Source organism: Lagopus leucura, unplaced genomic scaffold (genome assembly GCF_019238085.1).
Source record: "Lagopus leucura isolate 7727_CA_CO unplaced genomic scaffold, USGS_WTPT01 Super-Scaffold_73, whole genome shotgun sequence".
Classification (NCBI taxonomy): Eukaryota; Metazoa; Chordata; class Aves; order Galliformes; family Phasianidae; genus Lagopus; species Lagopus leucura.
In genome coordinates this window covers 14,370,378-14,385,210 of record NW_024962252.1, presented here as the reverse complement: position 1 = coordinate 14,385,210, position 14,833 = coordinate 14,370,378, and the positions used below count along the sequence as shown (strand labels likewise).

Genomic DNA, 14,833 nt, shown 5'->3' with positions numbered 1-14,833 from the left:
ACACATCTGTGAATTAACATCCTTTTCTAAAATAAGTTATTGAGTTAATAAATTATTGAGTTAAAATAAATAACTGAGGTCTTAGTGTGTGATAACTATTCAAGGCATATAGGTCAAAACTGGATGGCTTTTAAGGTCCCTTCCCACCCAAGCCATTCAGTGATTCTATGATTCTTTCATTCTGTGATTCTATTATTACTTATAAGACTGATTTATGAAAACGACTAGGACAGGTGGGCATTCAATTTCAAAAAAAAAGTAATTTTGAATTGGAAATTTTTTAATTGATCATCCCTTAGATAAAAAACTGTAAACAGCTTTGAAAAAAATTTCAGTGCTCCAGTAATATGTTTCAGATCCTAAGAAAATTTCCTTGTGAAAGGAAAACTATGGTTCTGCAAATTCAAAATCAGTGATGTTTTTTCAGTTGTGTAGTTATTTCCCTGTTGGTCTTCAGTTGAAAGTGGCAAATTGGCATTATGATTTTAAGTGAGCTGAAAATGTTCTGCGTGTTGCCTTGCAAAAACCACTGGTGTTTAAGAAGCTTTAAAAAATGTGGATGCTATGCCATTTGGAAAAATAATTCCTAAATGAGTACAATCTTATGTCACTACAGCTATGTCAATAGTTTATGGGCTGGTTTGGGCCAGTTCTGTGACCAGCGGGGTGGAGGGATTTTGCAAAATCCGCGCCTCTGGAGAAGGGAACAGGGGACCCCAAAATAATTAAAAACAGTGGCAACAGTCTGAGGAGAGACAAACTAATTTACTAAATACAGTATTGGAATGCAAGATAACATACTATAATACAGTATAATCAGAATTGAAACTAATAAATCAAATATAATGAGGGAGAGAATGTCCAAAAGGTGGATAGGCCTCACCAAAACACTGAGGTGAGATGCGCAGTCTGGTTGAGCAGCAGGGAGATGAAGAAGAGTGGATGAAAAAAAACGCATCAGGTGACCTTGCTAGGAATTATATCTCCTCTCTGTGACTGCAAAGTCCCCTGGGACTGTTATTCTTTTCTTCTGGACAGATACACAGAACTTGAGCATTAACAGTTAAACTCCCAGTGCCTCACATGATGTTATGATGTGGAATACCAAAAACCAAAAATCACAAAACCATGACCAGCTATTATCACCTAAGCCTGAAGTTCCAAGAAAGATCCTCTCTCAGAAACTGGCTGGAAGGGAAAACATTTTATCCTTTTGGCCTCTGACACAATACTGCAGTATTTTATGAGCACGCCGCGGAGAATCCTGTTTAAGTTCAGAATTTGAACTCAGCTGACACTGGTTGTAGTTTTCAATCTGACATTTTTCAAGTATTTCGTTTGCCCTCCAGATCTTTGGGTACTTTTTATTTATTACCTTGTCTGTGGTCCTTTAGTTAGTATGTCAGTTTCTAATCTTAGAAGATTAGTTCTGTATGCTTTATGCTGGACTCTGAGGGGAGTTCAGTTGGAGGTGCAAATAAATACTTATCTGTATATTAAGAAGGAAATAGATTAAAAAAAAAATTCAAATGCTTTCCCTTTTTTCAGAATATATGTAGTTTAGAAATAGTAAGACAAAATTAGGCTTATTGTTTGACTATCAACCTTTTCTGTTTCTATTTCATTGCCATAGCACAGAATCCTGTGAGTTTTGGTAGGACTTTTGCATGGATGAGGTCAACAGGCACTGCTTTAAGTATTATCATTTGTTACTGATCTACTAGCTACCTACTGTCAATACTTTAAAATGTCATTGGCGAAGATTTTTATATGACCAGGGAGATGGATCTGAGCTACATTAAGTAAATTCTTTAAGCATAAATTACCCAAATATATATGATTTATATTACAGAATGCTCAGAAATTGGGATTGATTTTATGTGCCTGATTTAAACTATCGAAGTATCAAGAATACACTACTGCAAATGAAATTACTGTAGCTTGCATTTCAGCATGTAACATTAAGGTTACAGAACATACAGCAAATATTTTCTGTTTAGAATTGCAGTACTGAGAGGCTGTTGTTGGCATAGTTTCCCATTGTCCAAATGGAAAATTATGATTAGGCCTCATCATTCTAATTTTCTTCTGGGATCCTTAAAATTAATTAGTGCTTGAGAAGTCATAGAATCATAGAGTGGCCTGGGTTGAAAAGGACCACAATGGTCATCTACTTTCAACCCCCCTGCTATGTGCAGAGTCACTAACCACTAGACCAGGCTGCCCAGAGCCACATCCAGCCTGGCCTTGAATGCCTCCAGGGATGGGGCATCCACAACCTCCTTGGGCAACTTGTTCCAGTGTGTCACCACCCTCTGAGTGAAGAACTTCCTCCTAATATCTAACCTAAACCTCCCCTGTCTCAGTTTAAAACCATTCCCCCTTGTCCTATCACTATCCACCCATGTAAACAGCCATTCTCCCTCCTGTTTACATGCTCCCTTTCCTGTACTGGAAGGCCACAATGAGATCTCCCCGGAGTCTTCTTCAAGCTAAACAATCCCATTTCCCTCAACCTTTCCCAACAGGAGAGGTGCTCCAGCCCTCTGATCATCTTAGTGGCCCTCCTCTGGAGCCATTCCATGAGCTCCACATCCTTCCTGTACTGGGGCCCCAGGCCTGGATGCAGTGCTGCAGATGGGGCCTCACAAGAGCCAAGTAGAAGGGGACAATCACCTCCCTCTCCCTGCTGTCCACCCCTTTTTAATGCAGCTCAGGATATAGTTGGCCTTCCGAGTTGCAAGCGTACACTGCTGGTTCATGTCTGTAAATTCTGTATTTCAGAAGCTATACTTGCCTGTATTAGATTATTTTGGAAAAATAAAAATTTTTTAAAAAGAAGACAACAGCAAAACCTAAAAAATAGTTGTTCTGTAATAACTGTGGGAAATTTGTGCACAAAATTTACAGAAATTTTAATTTGAGAAAAATGCATCTGTTGATTTCTTCTGCTGTACTTTGATATTTAATTTTTTAATCATATTAAGAAAAATATTTTTTTTACCTAAATGTCTGTGCTGTTGTTCTTTTAATAAAAAAGTTTAAAAGTATTTTTTATGTTCAGTTGCTCAATGAATAATTTTATATTTATAAATGTATCGTATTCAAAGTAGATTGTTTACTAGGTTTGAATGACTTGCTGAACAAACCATATATTTCCTGGTTGCAGCTTCCCAATGTGAAACAGCATGAAGTATTTTGCAGGTATTACCTATGTGTCTAAACTTCAGAGTACTTCAGCTGAACTCTGAATCTACAGTAAGAATTCCAAGATTAATGTAAAGTATTTTATACTAATTTTATTGCTTTATATTTGTCTTAAGTAATGTGAAATTTGCAAATTTTGTATATATTTTTTAATTTTCTTATTATTTGCATTTAGCTCCCTATTGCAGCCTAAACCCTACCTTGAGGAATGGTGGAATTGTAAATAAAACAGGTGGTCCTGCTGGAAGTAAAGTTCATTATTACTGCAAACCTGGGTATAGAATGATTGGTCAGAATAATGCAACATGTAGACGTCACCAAAATGGCATGTATGAATGGGATTCTCCTGTGCCAATCTGCCGAGGTGAGATATATTTCCTTATTGAGCATGCTTCTATAATTTAATTGCAAGTAATATTTCACAGAACAGTGATCCAACATTATAAATACTACTGTGTGTCAAAAGACACATTGACATCAGGAGTTCATGCAAGTGTGTATCAACTTGCGTTCTTAAGGCGAGTTGAACTGAAGTAGTAACAACTAGATTGGTGGAATCAGAACCCACCCAAATGAAAAATTCATTTTGAATACTCATTGTGTTGTATAGCAGAACATTTTGATTGATGATTCTTCGATGATTCTATGATTTCATAAAAATCCAGTAATTTTCAGTAGTGCTTTAAATTCGTAACTAATTTTTTTTGGGGGGGTGTCATTTTGTTTTGTTTTTATTGTGTTCTGGAGATAGACTGTTTCTACTTTATCTTCTCTGGGTATCTCTTAAAACTCATTAATGTTTGTAAAAAATTATAGACAAGAGTAGTAACATAAAATAATATGAAGCAGATAAGCACAGTTCTTTTTTTTTCTTACAAATACTATTTCACGGATTACTCAGTGAGTGGTGAACAGTTATTGGAGTCTAAAGAGTTGTAGGTCAAATAAGATCGAGACTTCGGGGGAGAGGAGAAAGGCTGACAATTCTATTCATGTGATACATATATTGCCTGTTCAAAAAATGCTTTCAGTTCTGCCTGCTTATAGATCATTTCGTTTATATAAACAGATGGCTGTAACATCTATACATAAGGCTTGTCAGAACTTCTTTAATTAAAACCTGTTTTCAGTTTGTAGAATGTTACCTGAAGTGATTCATGTGTCCTTCAAGACAGATATTTTTGTTTCTGGCAAGCTTCCTAGCAAGAACAATTCTGCTATTTCTAACAGCAGCATCAGCTGTATTTCCACTTGACACTTGATATGATGTTTATTACTCTATGTGGAGTATTCTGCTTGGCTAAAACTAGAGAACTTGAAGGAGTACAGTTGACATTTTTTATATGGAGTGATTTTGCCGCTAAGTATTTCTTCAGGATGAACAAGCATTTTCATGCCTGGGTGAGGCCGTGGGGCTTCACTCATACCAGGCCAGAAAGGAGCTGAGACTTCCAGTGCGCTACAAGCAGTATCTGTGTGTCCATGTTTCCAGACTCCAGGAAATCTGGAATCCTGTAATATTTAATAGCATATGATGCTATTTGACCTTTCTGAAGGTAACAAAATCATGTAATAGTCTGTGTGGGGGATTTGTGAGATTCGTTCAAGGACACATGCTGCTTTTGGGTTTACTGAAAAGTCTATTTAGATTAAGTAGCTGGGTAGAGGAACTGGAAGCTCAGGGACCCTGTAGTAAAGAACCTGGAATGCTGACTATCTGTACAGCTTTGCCAGAAAGTTTGGAAAGTAGAGAATGCAATTCTGTTCAAGCATCTGTATATGAGCCAAGATTTTGATAAATTTGCTTAAACACAGAAGTCTAGTGTCATTTGATGTGTCCAGAGGTATTTTGCCTGTTCTCCAGATACTGGTCCAAAAAGGCACAACCTCCTGTGTTATCCACTGAACCTGTCTTGTCTTGAAGACCTAAGAATGTCTCAAGTAACTCTAGAAAATGAGAAAAATAACAAAGTCAATCCCTATCTACCTAAGCTCTGTTGTAATTAATCTAGCTAATTTTGTGAGCTATTCTGGTTGATGTACAATGTGATTAGGTTGGTGTAGTTATGGTTAGGTTATGAGGTAGTAAGAAGGATTGACAGTTTAGCTTTCTGTCAGTTCAGCAGGCAAATAAACATTTTGTAAGTGTAGAATTCTACTTACGTGACTAAGGCTCAAGAGTGTTCTAGTTGGAGGTGAGCAATCAAGTTACTCATCAGGGGAGTAGATGGAGAATTAAAACAGACTCTTATTTTAAATGCATCAGAGCCATGAAAAGCCATGGTCACTACTATTGTGATCAGATCTGGGGGAATAACTACTAATACAAAGGCTTGTACCCAGACGCAGCAGGACTTGCCTTTACCCCTCTGCTTTTCCACTTTCTCTAACATCGTTAAAAGTAGAAAGTGGGTCTCTAGAACCCCTTACTTATCACATTTCCATCCATTCTCTGTCCTGTTCCTACTGTTTCTAGTGGCAGGGGGGTCAGTTCTTACCACTTGAGAGAGAAATACTCAATTTTGAGAAGAGCAGTCCTGTTTAGAATGCAAAAAGTGCTAAGATAACTGTGTTACAAAGGAAGCAGCTTATTTTGTTCCGTTCCTTCAGTTCTATTTCTATTAGAAATTTGACAGATTCCAGATGGAGGCAAACAAGGGAAATGAACTAACCATTCATCATTTTATAATGCTTACCTCTTCTTATTATAATTATATGCAAAGCACTGTGTTGTGATTAATTTAAATGCATCAAATGTGACAACTTTGGAATATTGAAAACAAATTTTAGACTTTGTTTATGGTGCCATGACAATGTGTTGTGAAATTAATCATTTACATCAAAGTGGGTAGATGGTAAGAAAAATCAAATTCCATTTTTCTAAATATTTATTTTCATCTCTAACAGATTTCAGACAAAGTCTGTCATTTCTTCTTTTAGAATACAGATTTTATTAAGAGCAAACAAACAAAAAAACAGTAACAGCAGGATGGGAGAAAATTACCTATAGGGCATTTTAACTGCTAAAATGTTGAATTGCTCTTTAAAATTGCCTGTGTATGTAACAGACATTTTAATTTTCAAAACTACTCCTTTTATTGATAAATATTTAGGAAAAAAAATCTTTAAAGCTGTGTTTTATTCAGTGTGTTTACTGAAGAACAGTACACTGTGTGCCACAGTCAAGGTAATGATTATGTACACAGAAATCTTTTTTTTTTCATGATACCTTTAAATAGATTCATTCGAATATTGTGATATGTCCTTAACTACAAGTTGCCATTTCACAGAAAATATTCTTTCAGAGCTAATGATACTATGAATTTCCCCTTAGAAGTGCCACAAGGCACATAGCTTTAAAACGAATAAGGGTAACAAAGGGTTGCCTTTCTTCTTTTCATTATCAGAATCAAGGGAGCAGAGATGTTTCACAAAAGGAAATCCTGCCTTGGGGACTTTTCATAGAAGTGACTGGAATTGATTTTTTCTAATTATATTCCACATCAGGATTGTATATTGTGAGATACTGTTAAATGAAACATATCACACTGTGCTAAAATATATATCTAAGAAAAATAATCATGAATAAGCAAAAAAAAAACAAAACAAAACTGCACCTAGATGCTACTCAAACGTCACTGAGTAGAAAACAAATTAAATGTAAGTTTAAAAGTATAAGTAGTTGTCTGTAGAAAAATTCTGAAGGAGCAACGAAAGTTAAAATTATTTGGAATATCAAAGCAGCTGCTGCCTGTAGTCCACGTTGAAATTTCTGCCAGTGTTTACACAACCAATATCAAAACAATCATTTATAGAATGTCCATCTATGTGAGATACATTTCAAAATACTTATTAAAGTTTCAAATACTATTACATTCATTGGAATGTCATAAACATGGGAAAATCATTGTAGTTGCTATGAATGGTTTATGTGAAAATTACTAATCTCTATTATTTATTTCAGTTTTGTGATAATATTAAACAAACATAAAATAACACAATATGAGAAAATGCCTTTATCTTTCCTTTTCTTTTACTTCCTTTCTTTCTAGCTGTATCTTGTGGTATTCCTGATTCTCCTGGGAATGGTTCAGTTATAGGTAATGAATTCACTTTGGGCAGTAGATTGATATATGAATGTAAGGAGGGCTTCAAGCTAGAATCTAGTCAACAAGCAACAGCAGTGTGTCAAGAAGATGGATTATGGAGCAACAAAGGGAGGCCACCTGTCTGCAAATGTAAGTAGGCATGTGTTTCTCAAGCATGTTTCCCTTAAACTGGTTCAGGAATATCTTCTGTGATTAAGTTTTGATTTTAAGTGTACCTATCTGCTGAACTGGTCAGTCAGGAACATATCATCAGTCATTCAGCATGTAGTAGAATAGAAGTGACCTATTAAACGTGTTTAATAATAGCAACAACAATAATAAATTATAATAATAAAGTTTATTTTCAATACATCTGTCTTAAAATCTCTCTATGGCTAATGTTCTCCATCTTCATTGTATAAAGTTACAAACATCAATTGTAGAAACTTTTTGAAACACTGACAGTGTAAACAACTAACCGGGGTAAGAGTTCTTCAGTCTTTCTTTTTGTTTTCAGTCAGAACTGCAAAGTATAATGCAGGTTCCTTTGCTATGCGACATGACATCTCATGCACTGGGTTAACCTCCATCTGTCTGCACTGATTCAAAACAGTGAACACTATCCTCATTCTGTCGTGGTCTTCCCCATGAGATTCTCTGCTTTAGATCCTGGAGTACCTCTTCTTTTTTTTTTCTTTTTTTTTTTCTTTTTTTTTTTTTTCTCCTCAGACTGGTTTTTGCACTGCTGTTTCTCACTCTTTCAAAACAAAAAATTCCCCTCTTCTCTTAAAAATCATTTCACAGAGGTGCTGCCAGATTTGCTGATGAATTCAGCTATGTCCTGTGGTGGATCCTTTGCAGAATCAGCTAGAAATCAGTGTATTTGGCAAGGGCAGCCCCTGGCCTCTTTCCACGTACGCAATCCCATCTCCGCTCATTTCAACACTCTGATATCTATACCTAATACATTCAGACAACTCTTCTATAGAGTTAGCAGTCTTGTTGTGATTCATTCTCGTTGTTTCTTCATTGGGTTTGGAATGGTGATTCTCATTACTGTTCTCTGGGCAACCTCCAGTTGATCTACATCTTTCTTGAAGGACAGTGCCTAAATAAGCAGTTCCACTGCTTATTTACATAAGAAGGATTATTTGAAGTCATCTGTGATCACATGAGCATGTTCTGTGTTCAGAACCGTGCAGAGAGGGAAAGCAGTAGTCTCATACGTTGAACTACACTTTATTCTCTTAGAAAAAAATAATAATTGACAGGGTATAAAGTACATAACTTCAATAATTAATCAACGTAAATATCAGCAGATTGTTTTCTGGAGGGAAGAAAGAAATTAACATGGATTAAAACAAAAACAAAAACAAAAAAACCAGCAGCCAGTGTTTTAGCAACTATTGAACCTTACCAGACAGTGACTATTCTATAAACTGAGCTTAATTACTAATGTTTTGCTTAGCTTTCTACATTATGAATGTTAATTTAATATTTGTAAGTCCTAAGTGATTTTAATACTTTTTTTTTTTTTCTAAAAGTTTATTCAGTTTGTAAAATATTCCCATTACTTAGTAAAGTGACAAATGCTGAAGTAAAAAACGCTAGTGAACTACCTTAAAATACAGTCAGTATTTTCAACATGGATTGCTGTTCAAGGGCATGCGTGTGTTACTCAAGATTACTTATCTGCAAGGTCTAAAAAGCTTAGATAATCTTCATAACCTTTCTTTAAAGTTGTGGTACTAGAAGTATATATTTGTTTAGTCTCCAGTGATAGAATCATCTGAGACTGATGAGCAGCAAACACAGCACAAAAGAAGTGAGTGGTAATAAATGAATTCATTTTTTCCCCAGGTCTATTAAAATGAAGGTTGAAATACAGCTTGTTTTATAATGTTTCTCTGGTAATACAAAGCCTGAGTGTCTGTATAGCCATTTGAAAACTTTTCTCAAGCAATACTTTAAATCTGGCCTCTTTAGAGACTGACCATGTAAATACTATCTTATTATATGAATATAGGACACTGTGAGAAATCTGCTAAAACTTCCTTCTGAAGTCTTAATGTCTTTTTGCTGGTAAAGGCAGAAGAGGGACACACAGTTCCAAAGAAGTTTCCATCCAAAGAGTGGAGAAATATCTAATTTGAATAAATTGTGTAACTTGAGTCTCAAATTATAGATGAGTATCAGTGCTTGCATTTCTTTCATTACTCTTTGCCACACGAAATGCTTTTAATATCCTTTACTGCAACTAGTATAATTTGGCTTGTACTCAAATACAAAGGAAATGTTGTTGGGTGTAATTACAAATTTAAGGTTTTAAATTGTACATATAGTCAGCTGACAAACGCTGTCTTACATATAATCATTTTTATATACTTGTAACTCTTATATAAATTATCTTGAAAAATCAATGGTTTCTTTCCTTCTAAGGTTAAAGAAAAGAACAATCATTTGGGAATTTTTTATTTGTTTATTGTTTCATCAGCTGCTCTGGAAATACAAGTGCTGATTCTTGCAGTGACAAGTTAAAAAGGGAAAATAGCATGAATTAAATTTCATTCCACACCTTTGAATAAGATAATATCATCTTATTATTATGCAGAAATAGTCTGTAACAGCTTGATTCTTAGATTTTATTTGTGAGTAATTAGTGAAAATTATTCTTGCTTAGTTCTTTAATGTCTCACTTTCTGCAGAATATATAAGAGAAATGAGATCTTTCAAATCAGAAAGACTGTAAAATCGAAACAGAGAAGTACTAGATGGAAACACAAAACTCAGATGTATTGTTTCTTTTTGTGCAGGGCTTGTCCAGTCTTCTTAATTTATTGGTACTTATGAATTTAAACCATACTAAGCAGAGACTTATTTTTGAGACCAACTCAGTAGAAGAGCAGAAGTCAGTCTTACGGTATTTAGATTCTAGGAAAATATCAATTGCTGAATGTGATTGTTCATGATTGTTCACCAGAATAAGAAAACTATAAATAATTAATTGTTATGAAGAGTTCAAATTAAAAGCTGAGCACATTACTAAAAAATTTTTTTGTTACATTTAAATTGTAGTTGCAAACACAATGTTATAATATTTTTTAGTCAATTGCGCTGTTCTGGTAGTGACTATTCTGATTAGTGGCCATTTTGCTCATGCTTTGAGTAGAAAATATGCCTGGATTTATAGATTAACTTCTCTGCTTTTCCACTAATTCAAAATTACCAGTTTCTGGAAATTATCATTATGTTAAAATGAGCAGTTTTAATTACAATTTCAATTGGTAATTATGTTTACTGATTTGTACTTTATATAAAACAGTATTATCTATATATTTCTGTATTAAAAAATGCTTAGGAAAAAGAGTGTGCATCTTTGCATCTGTAAGAAGTTTATATGATCCCTTATGCTATTCTATGTTTGTAACACCTGCCATAATGTTCATGGCCAGGCTGGATCGGGCTTTGAACATCCTGTCCCAGTGGAAGGTGTCCCTGACTATAGCAGGAAGTTTGGAACTAGATGAATCATTCTGAAAGCATATAAATGTTTTTATTTTATTTTTTCAAACGCTCTAACTGTAATGTAATAATTTTCCTGAATGTCCACAGTATGTGATTGTACACTAAATAGCATTTGACTGCATTGACAGCTTTTATGACAACAGTAGAGCTTCCGTAAAGTGAATGGCATAGAAAGAAAAAAAATTTTTTTTGCAAAAATTACTTAGTAATATTTGCTTTTTCTTTACATCCCTGAAGCCTTTTTTGTCTCTGAAATGTTTAAATAAATCAAGTTAGAGCATGACTATCACTGTTCCAGTGCATCTCTAAATGAAACTGTACTATACATTTTTGCTCATTTGCAGTGTTCACTGTATAATATTCATTATTTTTTCCTAAAACTTGTATTTCAGAAATGCACACAATACACTCAGTTTTTCATTAAAAGACTTCTGCCAGTATGGTAATATATATATTCTGTTAAGAAATGTAGTGGCGGGATGGTAATATTTACATATCATTTATTCACAGCTGTGACTTGCCCCAGCATAGAGACTCTGCTTTCAGAACATGTTGTCTGGAGACTGATTTCTGGGTCACTGAATGAGTACGGAGCTCAAGTCATGCTCAGCTGCAGTCCTGGGTACTATTTATTGGGTCGAAGACTCATACAGTGCAGGACTAATGGAACCTGGAGTGTAGGCAATGAAAGGCCAATCTGTAAGGGTAAGCAGTTCACTAGTTTACAGAATATACTGTGTTTTTTAATACACATATTTTATTTTATAAATATATTTTTTGTATATATATTTATATATGCATGCCAGAGCTGGCACATGGTCTTGCACAAGTGCGAGAAGGAGTGTGAATGCACAGATAGTTAAGAAAAGATTTAATGAGAAAATAGAAGAACATAGGACTAACAGTGGTGATCATCTGCAGGGCTTGGCTAGGCAAGTGCTACTGGCTAGCCTTGGTTGCAAACAACCACGCTCTTGCACCCTTTTCTGTCTGCCTCAGCAGCGAGATTCATCCTTTTTGAAAATAGCATCTGTAGCTTCTTAGCTTACCAATTAGTGTGACTGAGAGGTTTGTTTCTTGTGATTGTCTCCCAGATTAAAGTCCTCAATCAGATATCCCTGCTGGAATTCTCACAAGCTCTCATGATGTAACTGACCAGACCTGGTTCTCATCACTGGCTCCCTTTCTTTTTATCCCTTGTTACAGTGGAAATAGTCCTTGATCAGACAACCTAAAAGAAGCAGACACTTTCTTTCTACATGCCCTTACATCCAGGAATACGTATGCGTGGAATATAATTGCATCCTTCCCAGACATTCATGTCTTGCTTCAGAGCATGACATCTAGATTGCACTTAAACTGCTTTCAAGATGTGAAGTCATCTTAGTTTCCTGATTTAGGACATACACTGCCAAACTGAACATAATTTTAAGCCTGATGCATAATAATACTGTTGAATAGAGCTTTTATATTTATTCATATTACGTTTACATTTTAAGAAAATGTGATCTATCGTTTTCCAGTCTAAGGAATTATGAAAAGCATTTTCATATTTCAATTTGGTTTTTTGTTGTTGTTGTTATTTTTTTTCCCCAGTTATCTCCTGTGGTGGTCTTCCATCTCCACCAAATGGAAATAAGATTGGAACCTTAACAGTATATGGAGCCACTGCAATTTTCACCTGTAACACAGGATACACATTAGTTGGTTCTCATGTGAGAGAATGCTTGGCAAATGGTCTTTGGAGTGGAGCTGAAACCCAGTGTCTAGGTAAAGGCTTTTTTTGTTTGTTTTGTTTTTTAAACAAAAATAATATTATTATTGGAGTTCACCTCATATCAAGCAACAACACTTTTACACAATGAATAATAAATGTTTCCTAAATACAGAAAGTATTGTGTGTTGCATTTGATTTTAAGATGCTCTATTGGCATACAGTTGTGATTTGTTTTTTTGTTTGTTTGTTAGTTTTCAATTAAATTATATTTGATGTTGTTGCAAGGCTTTTCGGAGCAGAAGGATTTTTTAGGTTATCCACATTTACAATACTTTGATTTGCTTCGTGGAGCAATCTCAGAGGGCATGAAGAAACTAAGCTGGAAGATGAGCTTCAGTTCAGAAGCATGCGTAGTGCATTCAAATTGCAAGTAAATGTTCAGCACAGTGAGAATTTTGGCAAGGGGTTTAGACAAGAGATACTCCAAAATAAAGTACAACCACCACCCCATCCTGCCTCCTCATAATCCTGAGATGTATGTAGTGTGGACCTTTAAGTTCTAATGCCATCTATTTCATTTCTCAGATTTGCTTATGTTGGTTTATAATGAGCTTAAAATAAATAAATAATAGGAATGCATGTGTTTCATAGCATGTCAAGAAGAACAATCTTTTGTCCATCTGAATAAATGAACTGAAGGTAAAATTGAAAAACTCTTTTATTAATCCTCACTTTTTCAAATGTTCTTGCTGGCTGAAGAATCCCAGATGTTATTTTTTCTATGAAATGAGTCACAATCAGCATTTTGTTCTACATTTCCAACTAGTCAATGTCAGTATGGATCTATGGGAAGGAAGCTATAATTGCAGCACACCTAAAGAACTGATAACGAAAAGCTGGTGAGCATTCTGAGATACCTGAATCTGGAACTCAACTTCCTCAGTGTTAATAGGGTCACTGTGTTTCTGTGTTCAGATAGATGAACAGATGGTTTTTGGCACAGCAGGTTGTTGATGCTCATTATCCTATACAAATAAGTGATAAATAGGTAGTCTATACTGTTTGTCATTAAATTTCAAAGCAGCTAGAATTTCTTTGAGCAAAGCATAGAAAACCAGAGCTGCTTTTTAAAGCACAACATTCCCCATTATTTAATATAACATTAAACAAAAACTGACTGTCTTTATCACAGTAACCAGGTGTGATAGGATCACGTAAACTCAATCTAGTCTTCTAAAAATAATTTTTCTAATATCACCCATTACATATTAGCAGGTAATTATGAAAAAAAGAATAACAACTATCATCAAACTAGTAAGATTCTTACCAGAGTACTAGTGATGACACCCTGAATTTCTGGAGATCATTAATGCCTGTAAATGCTTTTAGAGAAATTATTTTGAAGTGTATTGCAGGCAATGAGACAGTATTGTTCTAACATCAAAAGCATGTTGATAAAAAAGGAATGTGGAATTATTAGCTGCATGTTACTGCTATTCTTCATCACCAATTTCACAGAAAATTTTATGGGGTATCAGTGAAATGCATAAATGTGGGAATCTTTTGTCAGAGACATGAACTCGTGTCTTAAATCTTTGTATCCTATTTGTTGTGTTGATTGCCTTTTCTTCCTTCAGTTCAGATCAGCAGATCTGAATAAAGAATTTTAAAACCCAATTCCTTCATTTTGCAACAGTAATGTCTGCAGTACAATCTTCTGTGAAGATAATTTTACAGTGTGCCATCTTTTAAAATACAGAGTAGTTAAAAATAGTGACTATTGCCTCATAGTGCTAAACTAGCTTCTAAATGGAGATAGTATTAGGGAGCAAGATGTAGTTGTTTCTGGTGAGAGTATAATAAAGCACTTTTCCAGACTAGTGTCACAACTGAAGTGCCACCTAAAGTAATGTTAAACTTCAGGATTACATTTTTTGTATACGGTAAGTTCTGCAGTAGAACAACCAAAGAGGTTTGTGTGTGAAGATACATCAATTTCTTGCTGATGTCTGGTTATCCCTATATTGATGCTGACAAATTCTGGTGCTGCAGATATGGAGATTCAACAACGCCACATTTATATGTGTAGGGGCATATGGGTATTTTTCCCATCGCTTTCTTTTATTGCAAGCATGCAAAGCTATGTTATTGTTTTTAAAAAAAAAGCTTTTATCTCTCAACATTTTGCTGTGTGCTATTATCATACATAAACAGTGTAATGTCCAGCCATTGCATGTCTTAATTTCTAGCTAACTGATGTGTTAGCATTAACCTGAGGTATCATCGTCTGATATTA

At 35.0% G+C, this 14,833-nt stretch overlaps 1 protein-coding gene across 1 annotated transcript in view; it reads left to right on the top strand.

Moving 5' to 3' along the window:
* The window catches only part of CSMD1 (CUB and Sushi multiple domains 1), a 990,707-nt gene that overhangs the window by 920,810 nt on the left and 55,064 nt on the right, over window positions 1-14,833 (top strand). The window contains exons 49-52 of the mRNA XM_042877582.1: window positions 3,383-3,571; window positions 7,260-7,445; window positions 11,331-11,525; window positions 12,417-12,590. Of these exons, the coding sequence (XP_042733516.1) occupies window positions 3,383-3,571; window positions 7,260-7,445; window positions 11,331-11,525; window positions 12,417-12,590 (744 nt within the window). The remainder of the gene's footprint in view (window positions 1-3,382; window positions 3,572-7,259; window positions 7,446-11,330; window positions 11,526-12,416; window positions 12,591-14,833) is intronic.